This window comes from Pristis pectinata, chromosome 12 (assembly GCF_009764475.1).
Source record: "Pristis pectinata isolate sPriPec2 chromosome 12, sPriPec2.1.pri, whole genome shotgun sequence".
NCBI lineage: Eukaryota > Metazoa > Chordata > Chondrichthyes > Rhinopristiformes > Pristidae > Pristis > Pristis pectinata.
This window is the reverse complement of record NC_067416.1, coordinates 21,537,660-21,548,921: the sequence shown is the minus strand read 5'-3', so window position 1 is coordinate 21,548,921 and position 11,262 is coordinate 21,537,660. Positions and strand designations below refer to the sequence as shown.

Here is an 11,262-nt window from a genome sequence, read left to right as displayed (position 1 = left end):
ATTCATCCATGTTACCTTAAGGAACGTAGGTGAATCGCATACATGGCTCTTTGCAGAAATAAAATCTTACTTTCCGCTAAGTATTTTCCAGGAGGTCTGAAACCAAACAGTAGCAAAGGTAAGGCAGGGTATATACTGTAGATTTTCAGGCGTCTGTCCTTGCAATACACTATCGTACTCCACAACTCAATTGTCACAAGATTAAATGCAATACGAGATTTGGAAATTCTTAATTGTGAGATATAGCTAGTAAAAATGAAACTATTTAATCGAATTACTTGATTCGTGCATGCCACACTTGATTTACAATGGAATTTTCAAACTGCCAAACATAATTAATAGCAAATATTTTATGTGTGTTGCTTAAACTTGCACATTTTGCAATTAAAAAATGTGGTTTGTTAAATAATATTGAGAACTAAATATCCACCCAAACGTGATTCTGCAGTATTTGCAAAAATCCACAGCACTAACAAGCATTTTTATGTTACATGGTTTCACACAATCTCTATTTACTGCAACCACTAACTGAAATTAGGTGTCCGCAAATAAAACAAACCATTGTTTTCCATCTTTTGTAATGTCAATGAAAATCCTTTTGAAGTTCGCCTAAACTATTATTGTAATCACGCGTACGGAACTTGTCCATGCATATCCAAAGGCCTCTATAGTGTTAATAGCTGAGATTTGCTTCTGGGCTCTGTACCACGTGCACCGCTACTATTAGTCTCTGTCACGAACTCAGGCATTCAACAGAGCAGCTTCACACTCGGAGAGGAGTCCCACGACATAAGCGCAGGAGCAGAGGTTACACCTTCATGTCGAGGCACTGCAATCTGCTTTTAAAGGCAAACGGACGGGCAGTCCTAATATCGGATCAATTCATTGTCCATTGATGGTCACAAACCCAGAACATTAGCTGGTAATTGTAGTGTCAGGTGTGAACTGTGAACTGCGAATTGAAAATCTATTTCAGTTCCACACTGATTCCTTGTGTGTGCCAACTTGTGACAAAATCGGTGTCTTATCTGTACTGTTATACAAGCTCTACCTACTGGGTAGTATCTAAAGTGGAAGCGGGCGATGTTCGAGTGTCCGGACAGTGGGGAAGAGATGAGCCCCACTCACAAGATATCTTTCTCCATCATAGATATTCTTGACCCCCAAAAATTTACAGGTAAATCCCAGGCGCTTGGGCTGCAAGACAAAGGGCCAAATGAAATCAGTGGCATGCCTGTACTCACTAGTGCACAACAGACCTTAAAGGAGACAGTAAAGCTAAGTGCTGAAAAGAACAGCAACCAAATCGGCACCGATTCTGGTGAGTAAATCATACACGGTCTTATTTTTCATCAGCGTCAGGATCTTTTAGTAACAAAACCAATTTCATCAATCGCCGTTTGATTAACTGTACCAAAGTTACTCGATCTTTTTATTAGACCACTTACAAGGTCTTTATTGAAATCTATAAACAAATTACATGGTGCTTGTTTTGGTCTGTTGTCTTATCCGACTTTCCAACGAAAAGAGACGTTACTAACTGAATACTCAGACCGGCTGCTTTCTAACCATGTGCTTCTTAACCAATCCATAGCCAGAAATTATTGAGTTTATGACATTGATCAACTGCTTTCAAAAGAAATATTATAGCTTTATGGGCAAAAAAGGTCTTCATTTATTCAAATGTTCATTTTATTTTAATTTTCACGTCGTGATCAAAAGTGGCAACAGATCAATGAGTGTATGAATCCGGTGCGTAACATATTTACTCAATATATCTTTCTTTTAAATGGAGAGACGGTTAAGCCTACGGAAAACGTAACTGCACTTCTTGGATGGTTACATAACCACAAGCGTATTGAAATGAGGAAAAAAGCTATTTTGTTTAATTTACAATATCAGACCATCTCATGATTAGTGCATAGTAATTTAATATTTTCCCTCTTTTGTTCTTATCGTGAAATCCACTGAAATCATAAATATGACATACACTACTTGCTATATCTTGAAAAACAATTACAGTTGTTCAATAACAGCTCTTTGCTGGGTGTGATTGGCACTGGGAGAGAGCCTGGGTAATTGTTTAAATCGTCCCACAGAGGATGCCGCTGCTCAAATGATCGATATCCTATTACTGGCTTGTGCATATCTCCTTCCAACAGCTTGCAGGTACAGCCGTGAAAACGCGAGTCTGAAGCAGATCGAAGGTCCAAATATTTTTCGATTAAAACTTACCTTTAATAGATGGTATTATCGATCTGTTAAAATCTGAAACTCTAATTGCACATCGTGGCTGGTGTAGATTTGGACACCTTTTCGTGTATCCTGTCATAACTCTCCAACTGCTTGAAGTAGTGCTTGGTTTCGTCCCAATCAGGATGCGATCAGTGCATTTGACCACGTCTTCCTCACATTCCTTCCAAAACAAAAGCAAACATACCCGTGATCTATTATTAGGTCTCAAGTCGAATGCTCAGCAATGCAATTATTGAACCTGCGAGAAACTATGTCAGTAACAAAACTTTTTTTTAACCTTGGGGGAGAGGCGCTGTTAAATGATGCTCAAGTGCTCCTGCTAGAGTATTCGGATTTACGATACGTGATCTTTCACCTGTGAAGTAACAAAATCGGCGCTGGCCACAATTCCGAATTTTGACCACTGCTCTGTAACGATAGTGCACTTGGTATCTCTCTCCCCTCAACTCACAAAGATACCGTTCAAAGTGGTCAGATTCTAAGCGAATTCTGACGCACATTTCGCAAACTATGCTATCTGAGCGCATGCGAGTGATTCTCAATGGGGCAGTCCATCCGCGCATCGTTATACAATTTTAAACTTTGAAAAGAATTTATGAAAACCATGTTAACCCAGGGGAGCGTGAATCTATATCATCTCGAATTTCTTGAAACAACTTTAAAAACAACCACAGGTTGGGGCGGGGGGGGGGGGGGGTTGGTGCGGTGGCTGAGTAAGGCACAAATAGAACAGCCAATTTATGATTCCACGTTTCCACATTATTTACTGCCAGGATTTGGAAAATTTTGTTGAGACCAAACTGATCCACAATCCCGAGGTAATCATTGTGTTCTGGGTTCTAAAAAGGACGTAAAGTAGCACAGACACCTAAGTGACGAGTGCTTTAGCTGACTGATAAATCAACAGGTTCATAACTGAGATAATTGTTATTATAATTGATCTACGATTAAGGAACACGGATCTACTTATAGAAAGGCTGAAGGAAATAAAGAAAAATAGCAAGAATATGAGTGTTTTGAATGGAAAATAGAATGCCCGATAAAATATGGTACTTTGCAGCGACTATATAGATTCAAGATAGCTTGATCCTGCATTATCAGTCCTTAAAACATATTTGATCATTTGTATAAAAGTTAGTGTTATCAGACAACGTTTTAGAAATTAGAGCTGAGTTAGTGCTATTTCTCAAAAACTGTTCACTTGAAATGAGTTTTAAAATGGAATTTATTATAGTAATTGGTTGACAACACTTGTCAGGGTTGTATACAAAAGAGCTAAACTTTATACAAGGTATATTGATGCAAGAGAGATAATGAAACTATGGAAGGGTTGATTATACTATGTTTGCAATTTCCAACAATACCTCATGGTTGATAATCTATCTGTTGGGCCACTACTCTCACAATCAAAATATGCTTGTGCAAGTTTCCCCTTTTATAGTACACAGTGTTTAAAAGCACAGCCACTAGCTAACTTTGACTGTTTCTCAACCATTTCTCTCTTCTTTAAAAAAAATTTGCTTTGATGTCAAGGTTTTCGCCCATTTCTTAACGCCTTCTTTATTCAACCTCTCCTTGGGTTGTGGTCTTGCACTTACCCTCTTTCTGGTACACATATATGCACTTATTTATGCTTTCTGGATGTAGTGTTTCACAGTTCAGGACTCTCCATAGTTTGTATTATATTAATAAGTTCAAACCTGTTACATTCATGAAGTTGAAAGAGGTATTTACAAAAGTTTTATATCTATTAACTTCATGTAACAAATAAAATGCTGAACTATATAGCAAAAATGGTAAGAATATAGAACAAACAATGCTAAAGGCTGATCCATAGTGTCAGCAAGACTAAATTACGTGAAAAGTGAGAAAATTAGGGCTTGCAGCCACTACCAGAAGCAGATTGAGGAATTTAGAGGAATACAGAGATACTACATGGTGTGGTAAAATTAGATCTGAACACTGTTTCAAATTGCACGATGCCAAGGGGGGAGGTGGGGTCAGGGATGGGGGTAGGGAGGTTGTTCCATATTTCCTTATGACATAGAAGGATGCCATGTGGCCCATCAAGTCTATATTGGCTCTCAGTGCATTCCCATTGCCCCACTAATTTTCACTGTAATCTATTATTCCCATGTTACCCCCTCCCCACAGCCCCAGATTCTACCACCCACCTACTCATAGGGGAAATTTGCAGCGGCTCACTCACACATCTTTGGGATATGGGAGGAAAGCAGAGCACCCAGGGGAAACCAATGTGGTTAGAGAGAATATGCAAACTTCACACAGACAGCACTGGAAGTCAGGATTGAACCCCAGTCGCTGGCACTGTGAGTCAGCAGATGTACTTGTTCAAACTAGTAAGGTACTGAAATTAGGATGTTATTTGCACAATGGGTGTTGGCATAGGGTATAATTACTGAGTTAATGATGTCGTGGAGATATTGCAGATTTCTTCTCCCTGGAAGAAAGAACTAAGTTTGACTGAATGGTCTATTACACGAGCAGGATTGTGCCCTAATGTACACTAAAACTATCCACAAAATATTAATGAACTGTAACTTGGGTGTATTATTCTATGAAATGTAAGCTTAGGAAGAAAGGAAAAGGTGTAAATAATTCAGCCTTTGTACATGCTTTTCAATGGTGCCAAGGTATCTTAGTGAAGCAGACACAGAACTTGCTCTGCTAATTCATTCACTGGTTTAGTATAGGATATGGGTTTCATATTTATATGTTTAAGAGATGTAATTCCAGCTTCTAGAGAGTGACATGAGAACCTGGAAAGGCGCCACTGCCATTATGGTTTTGTCCATACCTTTGCCTGTTTGGAAATAGGACATTGCTTCCTGAAACTGGCCCGTATTAAGACCGAAAGCCTTAATTATTTTTAAAAAGCCAATTACTTAAAAATAACAAAAAAAGAAAAGAATTATCAAGTATTAAACATGATTGGATATAGGTTCATTCAGAAAACATTGAGCTTGAAACCCAATTATTTTAGGATGAATATATGTTTGGCTAATATAGTAGAGAAAAACAAATGGTTAAAGATTACAGTTTAAACTTGCATTCCAAAACCTCCATGGCTGATAAAATTATAAATGCTTGTTTGCAGATGGAAGTGATTGGGAACAAGACAGACATTCCAATGCTAATACTTCAAAAGAATCTCCAGAATCCCACGGGAACTTTCAACCATTTAAAAGGGATAAAAATTCAACACAATCTGAATTAGACAAAGACCAGAATGCCTCCGCTGAGTTGGAATGCAGGTCAGATCACATTGCACCCAGGCAAAAACGTCGTCGAGCTGAACCAGGCTGTGCTAAACCAAGACGAGCCAGAACTGCCTTCACGTATGAGCAACTAGTGGCTCTGGAGAATAAATTTCGCTCAACCCGATATCTATCAGTATGTGAACGCCTCAACCTTGCTCTGGCCCTCAGCCTTACAGAAACACAAGTTAAAATCTGGTTTCAAAACAGGCGCACAAAGTGGAAAAAACAGAACCCTGGAGCAGATAGCACAATTCAGCCTGGACCTACTAGCCTGTCTCGAGTCAGCCCGAGTCCTCCTGGACCAAGTGTACTCAGCTTTCCAACTTTTCAGACTTACACTGCAGGGAATGTCATTTGCCAGACGGCAACACCTGTCCCTTTAGTATCGTCCACTACAGGTTTGATGTCTCCCTTCCTGAGTTCTGCCTACTTGACACCATTTTATGCACCACATTTGTGAAAATGTATCTCTCAAGTAATGATTTACACAGAACATATTGACAATAAAATTTTTCCTTGAGCTACCATTTTATGCAACCATCTTGTAATAATGTAAGCATCGCCCTTAAAGGGGTAGAGCAGCTCTAGTGATGTCAACTCATTTAGAAGCAGTGTTTAAAAGCCTTATACTAACAAGTTTTGAGTTTCAACAACATACTAGAGATATGCTGATTCTTTATCTGAAAGTAAGAACAAACAAACCTGATAGGGTCAGAAGAAGTGTATCTTCTGTTGGGTTCTTAAGGAGCATTAAGTCTAAGATTATGATTCTTAGATTATGAAATGAAAGAATAGCTACACCTGTATGTTCAGTCTATTAGTGCTTAAAAGAAATATATTCTTCAAAATCTTTAAACTCTACCTTTGTAGACCCTTAAATGTTATTCCATATTAAGCGTTTTCAATCCCTTGTAGCCAGAATTATCAGCAAATATAAAAATTCAATGTCGACTATTTTATTCATTAAATACATTATAACAAATGACAGCAATTAAATAATAAGATGCATGGGATGGATATGCACTGAGGCACTCTATTTAACATATAAAATTAAACAGAAAAGGAACTTGTCATCCAAAAGTAGCTCAAGTTACTTTGTCCTTCTGGATAAGGGTTTATGATATCAGGTATTCTACAGTTTTATGTCGACTTTACTATCACAAGAGAGTACAACTTAATTAGAATAAATCTATAACCTTTTATTAACAACTTAAATTTAGAGAATCACTTATTCCTGGATTCTCAAGGGAATTTGGCTTTGACAATCAAAACATTTCTTTACAATAGACAAATAAGTTTTGCCATAATAAAAATACAATAATTTTCATGAGCTGGTGTGGAACTTCTCAACTTAAAAGAGTTTTTGATTCTTAATATGTCAGTTTCACCATAAAAGATTAAGAAAGAAGGTTACTACAGCTTTTAAATGTCCATCATTTGTAGTTCTATAGACAGAAGCAACTTACTTTCACATTTGTCTAATTCCTATTAGATGCTAAAATGCAACCATATTGCATTTTCCTAAATATTTGTTCAAGATATTCATCTCCATGGTTAAACTTACTTCTGACAATGTTCCTAAATGTTTGACACACCCTTAGTTTAAAAAGAAGTGTGAACTGATCGATGTAGAATTATGGACACTCTAAAAGCTGGCATTGAGGTCTCCTGAACTCACTGACACAAAAAGACAAATTTTAGATGTAAAAAAATGTCAGAATATTTGTGCATTAATAACACTTAGGTAAAACAACACCTTTAATCCTCACTCAATGCTAATCTTGATTACAAATTATTCAAACCCACCTCAATTAATTGTAATGCTGATAATATGTGATAATCCAGGAAGGATAATTGTAAAAATACCAAGCCATTGGCATAGCTTTAATATTTTATTTTTAGGCTAAATATTTTATTCTATAATGTTTTGTTAATTAATTTTAATTTCTTATTTTTACATTTCAAATACATGTGCCCCATGTTTGCATATTTGTTATTCAAATGAATGAATAACATAAAATATAAAGCTTAGGGAAACAACAGGTGTTTTCTGACTGTTCAGTTTTACTGATTTCAAATGATTCATAACAATATATCCTAAGATCAGAACAAGTTAAGAGGAACTGTAGAGGTTCATCTAATACTTTATGTTATTATATCATAAATTCTGGCTGAAATTGGACTTCTTTTCTTAAACAAACATTGGAGAATATCATTTTCTCTGCTTAAATGTCAAGTTTTGAAACTTGATGCTTTTGCAGTGGATGGAAAAATTCTTCATCACCTGTTACAACATCATACTTGCATAAGGTCCATCATACTTACATGAGCAAATATTACATTCATTAAAAATCAATCTAGTTTTGATGGTTTCAATTGAGAGGTTAATGGTGTTTAGGAGAATTGAAGAATTCCTTTGATCTTCTCAAATAGTGGCATTGTATCTTTTACATCCATTGAGAACAAAAGGTAAAACAAATTTTCAATAAATAATAAGAAAATAACTGAAAATAAGCTACCGATCAAAGAAGTAGAACGGGAGAAACTATCCATCACATGTTTAAACTATATACAACATATTTTTGAAAATAATTTTAATTTCCATCATGCTTTCTGTATCGTGAGGAAATATTAAAGCACAATTTGTAAATAAATAAAATATTAAATGATTAAAGGAATGTTACTAATAAAGTTAGTTTCTATTGTTTTCAAAGTCTATTTGAACGATGTTTCCTTCCACAGGACCAACATTTCAGTGCATGAGTTATGGTGTGTTACATAGTTTTTTCCCCACTGATGTGGAGATTCCTATGAGCTGATCTCATTTTGGGCATGCTACTGTCTTATAGGTTCCTGAATTGACTTCACCAGTTTGTGCAAGTCACTGTGGTGGATTAGAATATCAAGGTGGGGACACAAGAGACCACAGATGCTGGAATGCGGAGCAAAATACAAATTGCTGGAGGAACTCAGCTGATCAGGCAGCATTTGTGGAAGGAAATGGAGGGCCAATGTTCCAAAATGTTGACTGTTCATTTCCCTCCGCAGATGCTGCTTGACCCGTTGAGTTCGTCCAGCAGTTTGTTTTTTTGATCTTGAGTACCAAGTATTTTGACTAGCTCCTTTTATTTGAAGTGGGAGGGTATGGTTGGCAAATAGCAAGTCACACCATTTTCACATGATCAGTTTTGTTAATCATAAATAAAATCCAGTGCTTAAAAATGCATTTAATTTGCAAATCATAAATGCTGTACCCAATGCGGTCATCTCAATAGAAATTAGAAATTGGTAAATGTTTTCTATTTTCGCAGCATTGTCACATAGTAGAAAAATGAAACATCATGTAATCTTTAGCCTCATAATATGCAATAGTCAACCTATAGAGATAGCTCCTGCTTGGGGAGGCATGAGATTTTGGATCAATATCATAACTAAGACGAAGATTGTTGTAACTGAATTTATACCTGCACTGAATCAATGTCTTAAAGAAAATATGAGTGAGGTGTCCAATTTTCTTTCAGATTTTTTTTTGGCTTGTATGCACATTTCTTTTGATTTTGCTCAATTTAGCATTTTCTTCCCCTACACTATAGCAAGCAGCCTTCAGTCAATCTGATCCTACCATTAGAGCTGTCTTACAAAAATCCTTCTATTTTCGACACCTCTGTCAATGTTCAAAAGCCTCTTAAAAATCTATCTCATCAAATGTCTCCTCAAATCCCTGAATCTTTCTCCAGCTGCTTGGAATCAATTCCCTCTCCTTTTCTTGTATCTTGAGACACTTTGCACATTAAGGAGATTCTGAAATTGAAAAAAAATGTTAATATTGTTTATTCTGCATCTGTTTATACTGTTGTTATGATAAGCAAAAAGCAGAAATCTTTCCCGAGCTATTGGGAAAAAAAACAAAGCAAGACCTTCCTTGGAAATAAAAAACAGGGAGGCAACAAGCAGGTTTGAGAAGGTAACAAAAAGGTTAGACAAAGGAGAGTCAGTGGATGTTACTTACTTGGATTTTCAAAAGGCCTTTGACTAATTGCTGCACATGAGGCTGCTAAACAAAATAAGAGCCCATGGTGTTAGAGGCAAGGTGCTAGAATGGGGATAAAGGGATCCTTTTCAGGATGGCTGCCAGTGACTAGTGGAGTTCTGCTGGGTCAGTGCTGGAACCACAACTTTTCACTTTACACAGTAATGTACTAGATGAAGGAACTGATGGCACTGTGGCAAAGTTTGCAGATGATAAAAAGATAAGTGGAGGGACAGGTAGTGTTGCAGAGGCAGGGAGTCTGCAGGACTTGGACAGGTTGGGAGAATGAGCAAAGAAGTGGCAGACAGAATACAGTGTAGGGTTATGCACTTTAGTAGGAAGAATAAAGGTGTAGACTATTTTCTAAATGGGGAGAGAATTCAGAAATTGGAGGTACAAAGGGACTTGGGTCCTAATTCAGGATTCCCTTAAGGTTAACTTGCAGATTGAGTCAGTAATAAGGAAGGTAAATGCAATGTTAGCACTCATTTTGAGAGGACTAGAATATAAAAGCAAGGATGTACTGCTGAGGCTTTATAAGGCATTGGTCAGACCACATTTGGAATACTGTGAGCAATTTTGGGCCCTATCTCTAAAGACAGGTGTGCTGGTCCTGGAGGTTTACAAGAATGATCCTGGGAATGAAAGGCTTAACACATGAGGAGTGTTTGATGGCTCTGAGCCTGTACTTGATGGTGTTCAGAAGGATGTGTATCTTATTGAAACCTACCAAATAATGAAAGGCCTAGATAGAGTGGACCTGGACAGGATGTTTCCATTAGTAGGAGAGTCTAGGATCCAAGGGCACAGGCTCAAAATGGACATCACTTTAAAACTGAGATGAGGAGGAATTTCTTCAGCTAAAGGGTGGTGAATCTGTGGAATGCATTGCCATAGAGGGCTGTTGAGGTCAAGTCTTTGGGTGAATTTTAGGCAGAGATTGATAGGTTCTTAATTGGAAAGGAGGTTAAGGGTTATGGGGAGAAGGCAAGAGAATGGAGTTATAATATCACCCATATTTAAATGGCAGAGCAGACTCGATGGGCCAAATGGCTGAATTGTGCTCCTATATCTGATTGTCTGAGCTTTAGTAGTTTGCAAATTATTTCTGGAAGAAAATTCCCATACATTATCAGATTAAATGACAATGAAATTAATACATGCGCTCTCCAATCTATCAACAAAATTTATGACTGTGTGGCTACAATACATGATTTTCATGGTGAGTTCTTGGGGAATTGAAGGTAATGGAGGAGCAAGGTCTGCTGCAGGAGGGGTGGTAGGATACAGATTTTGGATCAGTTCTAGTTCATTGAGGATCATACTAAGAAAAGTACTTTTGAAAAGTTAAAGCTCCAGTTTATCTTAACTCCCTTAAAAATAATGAATGATTAACACTTACAATGTAACTAAATTAGTATGTTAAATCATGTGTTGAACACTAGTTTTGATGCAGAAAATAAGCAGTGGGCTATTACCTAAGGAAATAAGATGTTTCATATACAAAGTACTTAACAACTCACTTGATGTCAACTGTAGCTTTCCTAATAATTTACTTCATTCTAGTTTAGTTGCAGGAAACAATTCACCAGAGAGTAATTGAAAAACGAAGGGACTACCACAGGAAACTAAATGGTTGAATTTTAAGAACAATTACAATGAATGAGAAAATATATTGAAGACTGTCAATCTCCA

At 37.0% G+C, this 11,262-nt stretch overlaps 1 protein-coding gene across 1 annotated transcript in view; it reads left to right on the top strand.

Moving 5' to 3' along the window:
• Window positions 1-1,083: 1,083 nt before the first annotated feature.
• Window positions 1,084-11,262, top strand: part of nkx1.2la (NK1 transcription factor related 2-like,a) — a 22,110-nt gene continuing 11,931 nt past the window's right edge. The window contains exons 1-2 of the mRNA XM_052027740.1: window positions 1,084-1,321; window positions 5,375-5,935. Of these exons, the coding sequence (XP_051883700.1) occupies window positions 1,084-1,321; window positions 5,375-5,935 (799 nt within the window). The remainder of the gene's footprint in view (window positions 1,322-5,374; window positions 5,936-11,262) is intronic.